This window comes from Staurois parvus, unplaced genomic scaffold, assembly GCF_062004578.1.
Source record: "Staurois parvus isolate SC_StPar_1 unplaced genomic scaffold, SC_StPar_1.0 ptg000198l, whole genome shotgun sequence".
NCBI classification, from domain to species: domain Eukaryota; kingdom Metazoa; phylum Chordata; class Amphibia; order Anura; family Ranidae; genus Staurois; species Staurois parvus.
Genome location: NW_028317994.1, coordinates 7,018,381 through 7,036,208, shown reverse-complemented (window position 1 = coordinate 7,036,208; position 17,828 = coordinate 7,018,381). Strand labels below are relative to the sequence as shown.

The 17,828-nt window shown below is 39.7% G+C and overlaps 1 protein-coding gene across 1 annotated transcript in view; it reads right to left on the bottom strand.

Moving 5' to 3' along the window:
* FREM1 (FRAS1 related extracellular matrix 1) overlaps nt 1-17,828 on the bottom strand; it is a 151,329-nt gene that overhangs the window by 122,918 nt on the left and 10,583 nt on the right. Inside the window, exons 4-7 of the mRNA XM_089678089.1 lie at nt 17,244-17,443; nt 9,649-9,972; nt 4,190-4,298; nt 1,467-1,598 (exon numbers count right to left, since the gene is read on the bottom strand). Coding sequence (XP_089534215.1) covers nt 1,467-1,598; nt 4,190-4,298; nt 9,649-9,972; nt 17,244-17,443 — 765 coding nt within the window. The remainder of the gene's footprint in view (nt 1-1,466; nt 1,599-4,189; nt 4,299-9,648; nt 9,973-17,243; nt 17,444-17,828) is intronic.

Genomic DNA, 17,828 nt, shown 5'->3' with positions numbered 1-17,828 from the left:
TGGGTGAATAAGCAAAAGAGGGAACCTTTGGACAACAGCATTGTCAGTGTAGGGGGAGGGGAGTGTACTATCAGATTTATATATATTAACAAATTAAAGCCAAACTGCAACTCAGACTTTATAATCATAAACAGTTGTGTTCCTTCTGAGATAAACATTTTACATAAATTAATAAAAACTGATCATTGTAAGCATCTCCCTCAGTATTAAATGGTTTGTCTCAACCCTCTAACTTCTACGTCTGCAGGGCAGGTTATTCTGCTGAAAAACAACTGACTTGCTGTCAGGAACATCAGGTGAAATAAAAAGAAAGAAAGCCAAAAAGGAAAATGAATGCAGTTGTCACATCTAAAAATTGGTAAATTGCAATATAATAACTGTTTGCTTTGGGTTTAATATTGCTTTATGTACAAATTAATATGTTTTATCAATAAAGCTTTCCAATAAAATCTGCAGAATTTTTACATTTTGCATGAAAACCCAGATGCTGGGCTCAAAAAGAAAAGACCCTTAATTTTTTAATTTCTCAGTTGTTGGAAATTAAACTTAGATAGGTAAATGGCCCCAAAGAGTTACAGTGATACTAAAGGCTTGAGAAGGCTTTTTTTAACCCCTTTACACAGGCCGCACACAAATGTGCAGCCTCCCGGCGTATGTGCTGAGAGCGCACGCCCCCAGCACACATGTGCGGTACTCACAGAAAGGTCCCGGTCCGCTCTTTCGATCGGGACCTTTCCGACGCGTCACGGTGGTCACATGATCCCTAGACCTCGCCCCACCCGCCCCGCCTCCCGGTGTCTAAAACTCTTAAAGGGCCGGGAGGCGCCGGCGGGAAGGGGCTAAATAACAAACACATCATACCTGCTGTATGTAGTGGTTTTGCAAAGAGCAGCCGTGATCCTCCTCTTCTAGGGTCCCCTGACCCCTCCCTACTGTCAGGTGCCCCCACAGCAATCAGCTTGCTATGGGGCACCCACTGTCCATTCACACACAGGCTCGGCCCTGCCCCTTTTCATTTCTCATTGGCTCACTGGCTATGATTTACAGCAGTGGGAGTCAATGGCTCGTGCTGCTGTCTAAGCCAATGAGGAAAGGGAGTCCCAGGATAGTTAAGACTCCAGTGCACATTGTTGGATCGAGTGGGGGCTTAGGTGAGTATTAGGGGGGCCTGGGGCAGCTGCTGCACAGAGAAAGTTTTTTTTACCTTCATGCATAGAATGCATGACGGTGAAAAAAACAATGAGCCTTAACAAACACTTTAACAATTCATCAAGACACTTACACATTTCTTATAAACTGTACTTTTTCATTTGGTGAGCATAATATTAAGTGTATCCAAATTGGCCCTTGGTCTTTGAGCAATGTTCTTCTAGCTAGTAAAGTTACATTTTCTTTTAAAGGTGAATATGTGCTGTATATTATAGTGATATTTACAGATGTCAGATGCAAAGCAAAAACCTACCTACCTCTTACAGTAATGCGTCCATGCTCTAGCCCATCTACAATAACCAGGCGGACAGCATTAATATTATCATTATCTACCACTTGAAGTTGTTCCCATGTGATTGGTCGAGATTGACCTTCCAAGAGATCAAGACCTAAATAAAGTAGATGAGCAAAACAGTAAATTAAATTGCATACAGTTCTACACATAGGAATGGACAGGCTATTTTAGAGCAAAATATTTTTATGTAAATGACATTGAAAGCAATTTTTAGAAAGTTGTTCTTTTTTTTTTTGTTAGTTAAAAACTAACAAAATATAGTTAAATATGCAGGTATGATTTCCTGAGGAATTAGAGGTACTGTTACATCAAAAACAAAATGTACATAGGTAAAGCATCTGTCCCAGATGGCATCCATGCCCATGTACTAAAAAAATTAGACTCAATAATTGATTAACCTTTAGAATCTCCTTCAACTAGGACAGTCATACAAGACTGGCATACAGCAAATATACCATTATTTAAAACTTTATACATGTTTAAACTTATGTTTTTTTTGTTTTTTTTTTTAAAGAGAGACTTTATTGGGTTTTCAAATATACATAACATCAGTCAATGATATGTTTTTATGTTTTTATAACTTTGTTATTATTTACAAAAAACTTTATTTTACAAAAAAATAGACTCCATTCATGACATTGGTGTCACACAGTTCTATTGGTTTCTAACCAGTAAGCACAACAGAAATTGCTTTCAGACTGCACCTGTCAAATTGAATCTCCATATGGAAAGCAGGCCCAGTATGATTTAACTCCTGTATACACTCACAGAAGCTTATTCATAATGGCATGAAGGCATGCCAAAATTGTACAATCTAAAGAGGTTTGCAAGCAGATAGGTAAGAAATATTAATTACAAAAGAGACATACAGATTCCAGTCTCAGCTTCTTGAGTTAAGGTGGCTGTAAACCTTAGGCATTAAATGTGAACAAAGCATATCCCTGTAGAGTGTGTCCAGAGCATTAGGTGTAATTTCTGTCAGCAGCCTCATTCCTCTGCTTTTAGCATAAATCACTTCTAAAAAGTTTTTCTGACACCAAGAGAAAAAGGTAACGGGAGAGATCTCCAGCACACAGCCTGTGATTGACATCTTCAGCTCTGTTCTTGTGTGCTGTGGGAAGTGGGTGTGTATCCCTTCCTTCCAATCAGCTCTCGGAGCTCTCCTCAATTAGCCAATTAGCTATGCATAGTGTAATTTCAGCTCCCTGCTCCCTGCTTTCTGAAAGCTCAGACAAGCTGTATAAATTCTGGACTTTGGATGGCTGTAGAAAATAGAAGACTTCAGATAAAAAGGTGCAACTTTAGTAGGAGGGCTCGTTTTATGTCTGTGTTTCATCTGGGGCCAGTTACTTTACTGGGTATATGTAAGGGTTTACAACTACTTTAAGCTTTGAAAATGAAAGCTAGAAGCTGATTGGTTGTCATGCACACCTGCTCCAGATCCTGTCTGCTCCACTCTTAGTAAATTCCCCTCAGAGCCTTTTTGGGAATAAATGCCTTCACTCTAACAATTTTTGTATTTAACACTAAAGTTCTTTAAATTATATTTTACCATTTGGTAAATAAGACGCAATGGAGTAGATTTACTAAAACTAGAACACTCAGAATGTGGTGCAGTGGTACATGGTAGCCAATCAGCTTCTAACTTCAGCTTGTTCAGTTAAGCTTTGACAATAAAACCTGGACGCTGATTGGTTTCTGTGCAGAACTACAGCAAGTTTTGCACTGTCCAGTTGTAGTAAAGAATCCCCAATGTGTGTAATTTGAAATCTCTCAAACGTGTTATATTAAAATATATGACATGTTTAACAAAGACAGATTGTTATTAAAGCTGAACTCCAGAAATGTTTGCAGGGGCGTATTTACCACAAGGCAAACAAGGCATTTGCCTAGGGCGGCATTTTTCAGGGAGGCAGCGTAATTTTTCAGGGGGGCAGTGCCACCCCCCCAAAAGAAGGGATGTAAGAAGGGACACACTCAGCATGGGGACCAGGTGGGATCTGAGAGAGGCTGCTGGCTGCTTGATGGTGTATGCAGAGCCCGACTCTTGTTCCTGGGGATGTCCGGAGCTGTGAAGGTAAGTGTGGTGGGGGGGGTTGCCAGTGTATGGGGGAGGTGGTAGTGGGAGACTCTCTCAGGTGGGGGTGGGGGGGGGTGGGGTGTTGTTGGTCAATGTCAGGCTCTCTTCTTGGGGGAGCGGGGTGTTGGTCAGTGTCTAGGTCTCTCTGTGGGGTGGAAGACGATTTTTGTGTTGCCTAGGGCAGCAAGAAACCTAAATACACCACTGATGATCATACATGCGTTCTTACATTGTTTTAGCTTGCCCCATAGCTCATGTATTGCAAAAATTGGAAAACCAAGCCGCACTCTGTAAAATCATACCATAGTTCTGCATTCAACATAGCTGACTTCCTAAGACACACAGCAAACCTTAGACCACATGCCTATAATATATACCCCTGTATACCTACATATATAGGTGTATAGGTTTACCTCCATACCTACACCCAAACAGCTCAGTGCAAAGATCAGGCATGAAGTGTAAAATACAGTGATCCTCATCAGCTGACAATCATAATAGATAAATGTGATTAGTACTATGCTTTAAAGCAGTTTTCACCTAGCCCCCTGGAATAATCTTCAATTAAAACAGTTTACTTTCCATACGGAGAAAATCAGTCTCACCCATATTCCAGGATACTCGAGGGGCATTTGTTTCAGCTGTTCTAACTGATATATGAACTGTAATAGGCAAACTCCTTTCAAAAAAGAAATCATGAACTTCAACCTCCACCTACAGAAAGACAATTTCATAGGTTTAATTAGCATGTTTTACAGGTATGCAAAATGTTATAACAAATAATATTGGTTACATAGGAATAAATGAGAAAGTAGCTTTTGGCTACCCTACTCTGTGACTTTTTCTTCTTTTAAATGTATCTACAAAGGCATGCAGATATAAATGTGGGGGAAATCTTTGGAGGTGGCAGGGTATTACAAGGTGTTATATGGACATTGGACTTTAGTGCTTATGGTTTCGGGGTGTCTTGTACTCACCCCCTTTATCTCATCTTTTTGTTTATCTTTGGTTTGATTGTAATGTGATGCATTTTTTTCTCTTTTTAATTTTTTTTCGTTTTTTTAATTCAATTAAAATGATTGAAAGGAAGATGTGGGGGAAATGGGACATGGCTAAATATATTTTCTTGTTCATTTTGTCAGGCAGGGCAATGACAGGGCAAAACATATTTTATTATGCTAGTGCACCAACACCAGGTAGCAATGGCATATTTATCCTTAGTCCTCATGCACACTGGACATTTTCACAGCTGCTGTTTTTGACTTCTGGTGTTTTTTTTCTACAGTCAGTAAACTTCCCAGCATGTTATCCTATGTGTCCATGCACATATAGGCTGTAATCAGTGTTTTTTGGCAGGAGCGTTTTTTGGCTGGGAAAAAACCCCAGAACTACCGGGTTTTTTAGCTTTTAAAACGCACTAAAGCTGAAAAACGTGGCAAAACATGGTAAAGCATGGCAAACCAGTGTTTTTGGATGGTTTTTTAAGCAAGAAAAAAATTGTTTTTAGGAAACAAACGCTGCAAAATGCCGCTAAACACAGACGCAAAAACGCTAAAAAAAATGCTGAAAAGCTTGCATTTTTAACATGACTTTACACAGCTAACGCTACCAGCATTATTAAAACGCCCAGTGTGCATGGAGCCTAAGTCAAAAAAACATGTCTGAGTCAAAGATTCCAAATGCAAAATTAAATACATCCAGCTTGGTGAGAAGGGTGTATCTTGATCTGCCTTTGTAGTCACTATAGGGTGTTTAAACCTTGTACCCTCTAATGAAGCCAGCTGTATGACTAAAGCATATCAGAATGCATACACTCACCACAAGGCAAACAAGGTATTTGCCTAGGGTGGCATTTTTCAGGGGGGAAGCAGTATTTTTCAGGGGGGCAGAGCCCCCCCCCGAAAGAGGGGATGGAGGATGGGACACACGCAGCATGGGGACCAGGTGGGATCTGAGAAAAGCTGCGGGCTGCTTGACTGTGTATGTGTATACACAGCCCAACTCTTGTTCCTGGGGATGACCAGAACTATGAAGGGGAATGTCTTCACTCTCACCAGGGTGGGGGAAGATTGCCACTGTGGTGGTGGTAATGGAAGGCTCTCCTGGGTGGGGGGGACTGGGGTGTTGTTGATCAATATCAGGCTCCTTTCGTGGGGGAGGGGGGTGTTGGTCGGTGTCAAGGTCTCTCCGTGAAGGGGGGGAGAGCCAATTTTTGTGTTGCCTAGGGCAGCATGAAACCTACGTACACCCCTGCATACACTATAGGGTATACAATGGCCTTTGCTTCAGTCTAAGAATTTTTTTGAAAGATACCATGAACAGTAGACCCATCAATCACAGTGTCTATGCTTACTGGTTGTTTGGTTAACTACAGGATTTACTGTACATAATTTGAAAACACATTTTTGGTTGGAAATACAGTGGGGCAAAAACATATTTAGTCAGCCACCAATTGTGCAAGTTCTCCCACTTAAAAAGATGAGAGAGGCCTGTAATTGGCATCATAGGTAGACCTCAACTATGAGAGACAAAATGAGAAAAAAGACAATCCAGACAATCACATTGGCTGATTTAGAAAGAATTTATTTGCAAATTATGGTGGAAAATAAGTATTTGGTCAATATCAAGCGTTCATCTCAATACTTTGTTATATATCCTTTGTTGGCAATGACAAAGGTCAAACGTTTCCTGTAAGTCTTCACAAAGTTGGCACACACTGTTGCTGGTATGTTGGCCCATTCCTCCATGCAGATCTCCTCTAGAGCAGTGATGTTTTGGGGCTGTCGCTGGGCAACACAGACTTTCAATTCCCTCCAAATGTTTTCTATGGGGTTGAGATCTGGAGACTGGCTAGGCCACTCCAGGACCTTGAAAAGCTTCTTACGAAGCCACTCCTTCGTTGCCCGGGCGGTATGTTTGGGATCATTGTCATGTTGGAAGACCCAGCCACATTTCATCTTCAATGCCCTTGCTGATGGAAGGAGGTTTGCACTCAAAATCTCACGATACATGGCCCCATTCATTCTGTCCTGTACATGGATCAGTCGTCCTGGTCTCTTTGTGGAGAAACAGCCCCAAAGCATGATGTTGCCACCCCCATGCTTCACAGTAGGTATGGTGTTCTTTGGATGCAACTCAGCATTCTCTCTCCTCCAAACACGACGAGTTGTGTTTCTACCAAACAGTTCTATTTTGGTTTCATCTGACCATATGACATTCTCCCAATCCTCTTCTGGATCATCCAAATGCTCTCTAGCAAACTTCAGACGGGCCCGGACATGTACTGGCTTAAGCAGGGGGAAACGTCTGGCACTGCAAGATCTGAGTCCCTGGCGGCGTAGTGTGTTACTGATGGTAGCCTTTGTTACGTTGGTCCCAGCTCTCTGCAGGTCATTCACTAGGCCCCCCGTGTGGTCCTGGGCTTTTTACTCACCGTTCTTGTGATCATTTTGACCCCACGGGGTGAGATCTTGCGTGGAGCCCCAGATCGAGGGAGGTTATCAGTGGTCTTGTATGTCTTCCATTTTCTAATTATTGCTCCCACGGTTGATTTGTTCACACCAAGCTGCTTGCCTATTGCAGATTCAGTCTTCCCAGCCTGGTGCAGGTCTACAATTTTGTTTCTGGTGTCCTTCGACAGCTTTTTGGTCTTCACCATAGTGGAGTTTGGAGTGTGACTGTTTGAGGTTGTGGACAGGTGTCTTTTATACTGATAACAAGTTCAAACAGGTGCCATTGATACAGGTAATGAGTGCAGGACAGAGGAGCCTCTTAAAGAAGAAGGTACAGGTCTGTGAGAGCCAGAAATCTTGTTTGTTTGTAGGTGACCAAATACTTATTTTCCACCATAATTTGCAAATAAATTCTTTCCAAATCAGCCAATGTGATTGTCTGGATTTTTTTTCTCATTTTGTCTCTCATAGTTGAGGTCTACCTATGATGCCAATTACAGGCCTCTCTCATCTTTTTAAGTGGGAGAACTTGCACAATTGGTGGCTGACTAAATACTTTTTTGCCCCACTGTACGATTTAGAACTGGACTCCAGGCAAAAAAAACAAATACACTATTGAAATCAATATAAGAGAGCTATTTTACCTACTGAAGGATTTGTATTTCTGTCCATCCAGCTCTGAGAGTTACACAAAACTGCTACACAGTACATCCCTGCCTGGAAAGGAAGCCAACCTGATATTTCTCTGTTGTGGTTAGCCCCTTCCCAGCAGTCATACACATAAACATGGCAGCATAGAGGTAGACTTTATGACATACTGTCACATATACAGTATGTGTACGGCCAGCATATGTTTTGTGTTTGGAACATGCTCAGAACACCCCCAGAACATTGACTGTGCTGTCACTGACAGCTCCTGGTCACACAGTGAAGATTGGGTGCTGGTGGAGGATGGGCAGCCAATTATAGTGATTACTGTGGGAGCCAATTTTACCAGCATCCAGCATTAAGATACCCTTAAAAAGTGATAGCTCTCACTAGCAGAAAGAAGTTAAGGAATACAACTAGGTTTTGGTAAAGGAGAAGCAACAGACTGATTAGCTCATCTCTCTGTCACATTTTTGCATGTGAGCACTGCTGCACAATTGACTGGCTCCATATTCTGCTTTCTTCCTCCCAGTCTAAAGCCTGATACACGCTATAAGAAAACTGGGTGAGTGATCGTCCAGTTTTCCTCAATGTTACACAGCAAGCCAAACCTGAGGCTGGTACTAATCGTACGAAAATTCTCGAACGCCAAATGCTTTTTTTTGCTTGGCATAAAAATGTAGTAGCATAGATCATCTGCTTTCATGCCGCCCTATAGCAGAAATACTGATTTTGCAGTTCTGGGTCTCGGCCAGTGATTTCCCACCAGCACATGCCAATTTCTGAGGATTTCGGATGTAAACAATACAGATCTCTCCCCTGTCAGCTCCTGCACGCTGCTTTGTATGACTCTGCATAAGAGAGCCATACAAAGCAGTGTGCTTACAGTGTAAAGCACACACAGCCCACATAGTAAAACAGCACACAGTTAACCCTTTGATCGCCCCACATGTTAACCCCTTCCTGCCCAATGCCCTTAGTACAGTGTCAGTGCTTTTTTTTTAGCACTGATCACTGTATTGGTGTCACTGGGGATGTCAGTGACACCAAGTCAGTTCCCCCCAGTGTCAGAATGCTCGTTGCAGTCCTGCTATAAATTGCTGATTGCTGCCATTACTAGTAAAAAACAAATTCCAGTAATATATACCGCCATTTCTAAACGCTATAACTTTCACGTAAACCAATTCATTTTCACATATTGGGATTTTTTTTTAGCAAAGACATGTCGCAGAATACATTTTGGCCTAAATTTAAGATGAAATTAGATTTTTTACATTTTTTTACTGGACATGTTTAATAGCAAAAAGTAAAAAATATAGGGTTTTTTTTTCAAAAGTGTTGGTCTTTTTTTTTTTATAGTGCAAAAAATAAAAAACGCACAGGTGATCAAATGCCACCAAAAAAAGCTCTATTTGTGGGGAAAAGGATGTAAATTGTATTTATGTACAGCGCTGCATGACCACTCAATTATCAGTTAAAATAACGCACTGCCGTATCGCAAAAAATGGCCTCGTCAGGAAGGGGGGTAAATCCTCTGGAGGGCAAGTGGTTATTGTAGTTTGTTATTTCTGATCATGCGCTGTCTTTCATATCAAATCTTTCTTGTATACATGAAATGAAAATCATTAGTTCATGTATGAGGAAAATTGCAGTTTGTCCCTTCAGAAATTTTCATTTGAAAAGTCTGAGTTGGATGTCGAAGGTAGTGTACACACTATATGAAAATCAAACGATCAGTCCTCGTATGGAAATGTTCTGTGGATTTTCTCATAGTGTGTAGGATTGTGATTGTGATTTTATCATACACTTAAACTGTAGAGGACAATGCAAGGTTGATGCCAAGTCAAATGTAGGCACTTACTGTATACTGCAAATAAATGCATTTAATGATGAATTGACGAATATAGAGCCTAAATTAATTATAGACTCCAACATATTTGCACAAATTATCAGTTGTTGCCTACCTCCAGATTTCTTCTTTCGGTGTGACTACTGTTAGGTGGTTGATATGCTATTAGCATATCATTGAGATCCTGCCATGTAAAGGAGGTAATGGGTTTGGTATGGTCACTAAGGTGGGTAATGTATCCTTCTCGTGGAGGATCTGTGACGTTGAAGACCAACAAAGGTTTTTTGGTTTCTCCATCCTCTGCATCAAGTGTTGCTGTAGTCAGGGGAGTAAGGATGAACTGATCCACTTCCAAAATGAACATCGACATGAAGGCAGCTTTGGGAATCTGGTTGGGTACTGCATTTTGGATGTGAACAGGAATCCAGGCATGTTCTGACTGCAAGAATTACAAAAATATTTCAGTTAAATGTAATGTTAAATGAAAATTGTAGCCATATGTAAGAAGACACAATGGGGGATATTTACTAAACCTGGAGTGCAAAATCAGGTGCAGCTCTGCATAGAAACCAATCAGCTTCCAGCTTTTATTGCCAAAGCCTAATTGAACAAGCTGAAGATACAAGCTAATTGGCTACCATGCACAGCTGCACTATATCCTGAGTGATCCAGTTTTAGTAGATGTTCCTCTATGTATTCATAAAACAAGACTGCAAAAGTTTTCCATTTAGGGTCCATGCACACTGGGCTTAAAAAAACGCTAGTTCCCTTAGCAGAAAAAAACGCTCATATAGAGCTTTTTATATAGGAGTTTAGAAGCTTCTAGGAGAGTTTAGGAGTGTTAAGCGTTTTTTCTGCCAAAAAACTGCTCTTAAAAATGCAAAACAGAAGGGTTTTTTTCTGCCTTTGCTAAACTACGCAACTGCTAGCAATTATGTGGATGTTCTCCCCACTCCTCAGTGTCCTTTCAATGTGAGAGGTTGCATCGTCCGCGGGCTCTCCCCTTAAACCAGGGGAATGTGAGGGTGGCCCCCAGCCATGCCCTCTAAAAGTGATCAGGTGGCTGTAGACACATCTGGATGATTTTTACAGGAAAGCCTATCATCTCATCTAAAAATGGATACCAGGATCATGGCTGCAGCGTACACGTGATCCTGGTATAGCCACATCCACCCGAGGATGTAAGGGTATGTCCCAAGAGATGGAAGTGGTTAATTGGTTGATGTTATTTTTTTTGGTTTAACCCAGTTGTCTTTGTTGAGGATTTTGTAAATCAGCCTCACTCTTTAATTATATATCACCAACTTTACTCGATGCATCCTTTTTTCTGACTGCAAGAGTTACAAAGATATTTCAGTTAAATGTCATATTGAATGTAAACTGTAGGCATATGTAAAAAGATACATTGTAGGATATGTACTAGAACTGGAGAGTGAAAAATCTGGTACAGCTCTGCATAGAAACCAATCAGCTGTCAGGTTTTATTGCCAAAGCTTAAAGTGTTACTAAACCCAGAACAGCAAAATCAGTCTGTATATGCAGTGAAACATACTATCTGTGGAACCTAAGGGGTTAATCTTCTGCATTGTGTAAAAAAGCCGTTTGATCCTTTCTTCTCTACCCCTCTTCTTGTTGAAATGACCACCTTATACAGACTGAATCGGTGGTCACATGCACATTGCTCAGTTCGGTGTGTATTGCTAGAGAGGTTTTTTTTTTCTCGGGAGGGTGCATGTGATCAACACAGGGCTAATCAGCACTGTCCAGATGGAGGTCAGGGGTTTCACATCCTCCTAGAGCAGAAAGAAAACTCCTCCTACAAGCTTTACCCAGTGTTCTGCTGAAGTCACAAGACTGCTCTAACTGCTGATGAGAAAAGGTATTTAGCAGTTTATATTTACTAAAATAATTGCATTTCCATGTTGTGTGTATTGTGGGAGATCAGATATAGTGAATGCCGGGTCCTGGGTTTAGTATCACTTTAATTGAACAAGCTGAAGTTGGAAGCTGTTCAGCTACCATGCACAGCTGCATCATATTCCAAGTGCACCAGTTTTAGTAGATCTTCTCCTATGTATTCAGAAAACAAGACTGCATAATTCAATTCAAACACCATATTAAAAAGTGATGCAAGGTGCCAATTAAGAAAAATGCTAATAAACCACATACAGAAAGTCCTATGTGTTATGCTATTAACAGTTTACCAGCATAAGGGAAAGGTAGAAGGCTGACAGCAAACTTTTGCTAAAGATCAATAAAGTTTTCCTTATAGGGTCTATGCACACTGGGCTTAAAAAAATGCTAGTTCCCTTGGCAGTAAAAAACAAAACGCTCATATAGAGCGTTTTTGTACAGCAGTTTAGGAGCTTCTAGGAGACTTTAGGGTCATTAAGCGTTTTTTTCTGCCAAAAAACTGCTCTCTAAAACACAAAACAGAAGGGTTTATTTCTGCCTCTGCTAAACTACACAACTGCTAGTATCTATGTTTATATATTCAATACAACATATTAGATATTTATATCAGTTAAATATTGGTAAACATCAACTATGCAGGACAGATTTATAAACAATGCAACAACTAATACTTTTTTTTTTTGCATGAAGAATTTAACCACTTGCCTACTGGGCCAATTCTGAGTATTCTCACATGTAAATTCTGCTTTTTTTGCTAGAAAATTACTTAGAACCCTGAATATCAGTCCCGGGCTCTCCCGTTAAATGGGGGAATGGGAGGGGGGCCACCAACTATGCCTTGTAAAAGTGATCAGGTGACTGTAGAGCCACCTGGATCATGTTTCCAGGAAAGCCTATCACTTCATTTTAAAATTGATACCAGGATTATGGCTGCAGTGGTAGCCGTAATCCTGGTATAATCACTTCCACCTGAGGATGTAAAGGTATGTCCCATGGGCTGGAAGTGGTTAATTGGTTGATGTTATTATGTCCTTTGGTTTAACCCAGTTGTCTTTGTTGAGGTTTTTGTAAATCAGCCTCACTCTTTGAATATATGTCACCAACTTACTTAACTTTATTCGGTGCATCCTTTTTTATGCCATCATGCACAAGGCACTAAAATTCTATATATTATTCTGTGTTATACAAAAAAGAGGATTTCATTGTCATCAAATACACATATTTGCCTATAGTATAACAAATATTTAGCAAAGCACCATCTGGATGAATAGATTGCTGACAGATGTAGAGCAATACTAGAAAACAAATAAACAAAACCATAACATGCTAAATACTTTGGCTACAATGTTTCAAACACTTCAATATCATATATACATTATGCTTTATTACCCTAAACTCATGCTTTACCTTAATAAACCTTACAAATTAAAGACCAAAGTAATCATCTGGTGGGAATGGGAAATTTCTTGGCTACAATTATTCATCTCTATAATGAGGTGTACTAAGAAAATATACTAAGCTTTCCTAAAATGACACTCCTTACCATGTTCCCACAAACCCTATTTACATCCAAAATGTCAATTTTAAGGTTTTTCCTTTTCGCTGCTCATCAGGCATTAGCTTGGCTCCGGAATTAATCGCAGGTCCCTAATCTGGTTTAATGACTGGATTTACTTCATGATATAATAATACATATGGAATGACTAGTGTCCACATTGACTGAGATACCAAAGAAAGGTTTCACATTATTTGCCCAGCTGGGATAATATATAAAGATTCGTAACCCTTTAAAGACTTCCTGACCCACCCTTCTGCTGACCAGAGTTGCCTTTCCTCTTAAATTCCACCATGCCCCTGACATTGCTTATTTCATTATTCTTAGACTGTTTTCTATTTCAAGTTATTAAATCCTCCATTTCTGCCTTTACATTTCCAAACCTTCATAAAGGTAATCTTTTTCTTTCCCTTTCCTTTTTTTTTCTCTATGACACCCCCCCCCCCCCCTTCCCTCCTTTTTTTAGTTTTTTATTTCCTATACCTTCTCAACTTGTCCTTTTGTTCCTTTGATAGATTTCTCGTTACACATCATTTTCTGCCATTTTTTCCTTTTTCCTTAATTTTCTGCTTCCCTAACACTGTTACATAAGATGGGATGCATGTCCCAGTTAATCTGCAGGTTTATTTCATTTTCTTGAATTTGGAAGATCTCCTTTACTTTATTCTTATATGTCTGACTTGATTAGTATAGCTCAGACAGTTTTTGTTGAGGAGGGACATAAGAGTAAAGGAGTGAGAAAAGCCCTTATTACAGCAGCATTAGTAAAGACAATAAAGATGGAAACAAATCTGGAAAAACAAGAATAACTGAAACTAAAACAATATTTCAGCCTCCAGTATGCACAGTATGTCCAAAGAAAATCATCACTGATGGAACAGAGAACAAGTAATGAGAGAAGGAATACACAAAACACCTAGACATCAATAACCAACACAATTGTTCCGATATCTGCTGTATGGATGAGCCTTCAATGATGGAAGATGTCATCATACTGACACTGAGGTCACTGCCAAAAAGGAAGGCTATGAACATGCCTTAGCAATTTGGTCAGGTGGTATCACGATATTTGACTCTGTTTGGGAACCTCCTGGTTGAACAGGTTCACTTAGCAAATTCAAATTGATGACTTTCAATGTAATCCACTCTAGCCTTAATATTTGACCTTCTAAATACCTATTTAGTGACCTAACGAATGGTAATCCAACTGCATACCCTTGTACCCTTGTTTCATATATGTTTTTGTTATGTTTCGTTATGTTCTCTGTCCTTTCTGTATTCATAACAATGTTTGCTCTATAAGCCGTCTGAGGCAGTTCGTTATGTATGTTTCCTGTATAAAATCAATAAAAATGTATTGACAAAAAAAAAGGAAGGCTACAAGAAATAATAACATTGCATCAGAATCACTACAACAAATGAAGTGAAAGGGTATCAAAGTGCTGATAAACCTATACCAACAAATTTGGAAAAATACTCAATTGATGACAGACTAAAATAGATCAGTTTATATTCCAACACCAAAAAAGGAGACTTGAAAAATTGTTCAAACTATCAAACTATTTCCTTGAGATCACAAATGAACAAGATTATGCTAAAGATTTTTCAATGCATACTAGAACCTTAAATTTAAAGAGAATTACAAGTTGTACAAACTGGATTTAGAAAAGGCAGAAGAACTAGAGACATTATTGCAGATCAGTACTAGACAGTGAAAAAGACAAAGGAGTACAAGAAAGAAGTCATCAAGTGCTTTACTGAATACAGCAAAGACTTCAACTCTGATGCATTATTCTAATGTAGAACCTCGCTAGTCAAGGAGCCACATCTATGACAGAAAATAGAAATACAGATTGGTTCAAGATTGGCATATGATGAGAGAAGCAGGGCTAGAGGAAAATGAAGTTTCTAGATTGTTGGAAGAACATCAGCAATCTTTGATATCTTTAGGAAACTATGCTCAGTGCTGAAAATATAAAGGACACCAAGAGCCTCCTAGAGAAAGTTAAACAACGTAAAGAAAAGATGGTATGTCCGGCAATTATGAAAACCAAGGCCATGGCTATAGAAAGTACTGCTAAATTAGTAGTTGATGGTGAAGCCATCACAATAGTAAACAGTTTGTGCCTCCTTGGATCATTTCTTTTTAGCAACACCAAAGAATCCAGCAGGCAAATAGTACAACACAGATTGGCACTTAAAAGAGGATGAAAGACCTAGAATTGATCTTCAAAAGTACTACCTCATCTATAACTGCAATGATCACAATTGTGTTGGCTATGGCATTTTTTGTCTTTCCTTATGGATGTGAAAGCTTGACAATAAAGAAGAAAGATAGGAAAAGCATTGTTGCCTTTGAAATTTGGTGTTGACAAATAATTCTAAAAACATTGTGGGTAGCAGTAAACATAGGCAGTCAGCAAATTAAAGTATATGTGAGCCCTCACCTTGTAAAACAACCCATTTAGTTTAACTTCGCACTGATGCTTCCTAGCCCTTGAGGAGCTCCTAGATGAATTTGGGTTATGTGACCGCTGTGATTGGCTGTCACAGCAGTCACATGATTAGAAAGCTCCCGATGGCAAGAATGCATCTGGAGCTTACTGATCCCCCCCAGCTACCGTGCTGGGAGCACGCTGTCAGCATGGTAAGTACAGGGCCACATATATGTGTCCGCTCAGGCATTGAGGTCCAACCACCTAGAGGCCGCATACATGCATACAGCCAGTGCTAAGTGGTTGAAATAGAAATGAAAGTCAACACATTTGTGTTTACATATAAAAACAATATAACAACTTTTTTCCTATTTTTATATGTGATCACATACACTCTGTCCTCAACTGCATAAGGAACTTAGAGAGCTGGGGGAGGAGAAACAGCAGTACACTGATCTTCCCAGTAAATGGCTATGTAGGGGCAGGGTGCCAGCAAGTTATGGAAATAGTTTCTTTGGACCAGCTTGGTCCAAACAAACTATTTAAATTTAAAGGAGATCTCGATTTCAGTTTTGGGGGGTCCCTTTACCACTGACCACTAATGTAAGGAGGCAATAACTAGCAATATAAGGGGGCATTTTACCACTGTCCATCAATTTAAGGAGGTACTTCTTTTAGATTGTAAGCTCCACATAAAACCTTCCTATTCCTTCTGTATTGAACTGTATTGTACATTGCAAACTGCACTTCTCCACCAACAAGCAATGTAAGAGGGTATTTCTGATTGCTGCACTCTGAGCCGTGCTGTATGTTACATACTCCTGACTGCTGCATTTTTGAGCTGTGCTGTATGTTACATACTTCTGACTGCTGCACTCTTTCAGCTGTGCTGTATGTTACATACTCCTTACTGCTGCACTCTTTGAGCTGTGCTGTATGTTACATACTCCTGACTGCTGCTCTCTTTGAGCTGTGCTGTATGTTACATACTCCTGACTGCTGCACTCTTTGAGCTGTGCTGTATGTTACATACTCCTGACTGCTTCATTTTTTAGCTGTGCTGTATGGTACATACACCTGATTGCTGCACTTTTTGAGCTGTGCTGTATGTTACATACTCCTGACTGCTTCATTTTTTAGCTGTGCTGTATGTTACATACTCCTGACTGCTGCACTCTTTGAGCTGTGCTGTATGTTACATACTCCTTACTGCTGTACTCTGTGAATGGTGGTATTACAAAATTTTGAGCACTTAAAGTGGACGTAAACCCACTTTTGTATATTTTACCTACACGTAAGCTTATAATAAAAATTACCTGTAGGTAAAATGAATATCCTAGGTATTTATTTATTTCAGGTACTTATATAGTGCTGTCAATTTGCGCAGCACTTTACACATATATATTGAACATTCACATCAGTCCCTAACCCTCAAGGGGTGTACAATCCAAGGTCCCTAACTTACATTCATACATACACATATTAGGCCAATTTAGACAGGATCCAATTAACCTACCAGCATGTCTTTGGAGTGTGGGAGGAAACCGGAGCACCCGGAGGAAACAATGCCACTAAATGAAAATAACTTCTGTTTTAAGAGGCCATACTGTACTTAACTAATTGTCAGATAAATATCACAAAACAGTTTATTTTTATATTGTATGTGTTCATTTAAATAATGTGTTTAAAACAACTGACCCTGAACAGATAACTTGCATATCAATAAATGTTATACATGGTGGATTCTGATGGCATTTAAAGTTCTTACTTTCAAATATTAGCTATCTATTATGTGTAGCACAGTACCTTGTAAAAGGATCTGCTTCTTGTGTCAATAAGATCCAACCTGATGCTAATATAATCAATGTTCGGTGATGGTGGATCTAGGTGCTGGTACCTGATACCCATCAGTAGAAAGTCTTCACAGCTGGTTTTTATGGTCTTTGGCAGTTTTTTCAGCCCTGGAATGCAGTCGCCAAGCTTGCACAATGGACTCATCTTCTGGTCTGGAAAATAACAATTAATTTATCTACTTTGCGTTCTTATACAGGGCTAAACATCCACTGCTGGAATTCATTGAACATTTCTTTAAAGGATAATTAAACCCAAGAACAAAAATGTTGCAGCATATAATCCTTAGATGTGATGGCTGCATTTGTTTCTTTTTTTTTTCAAGCTAAATCATTTTCAGCAATCACAAAAAATATCTGTTGATCTTGCCAATTCATCATTGCCCTTCAGGTCTGGATGGTATGGATTTTAATGGGAACTCCATGCAAGTAAAAAAAAATGCATGGGATCACCCAATTCCATATCAGATGCTTTGGGTCCCCTCACTCTTAAAACTCAAAGGCAATGAAAAAATTACTGCAAAAATGCTAGACAAAAATC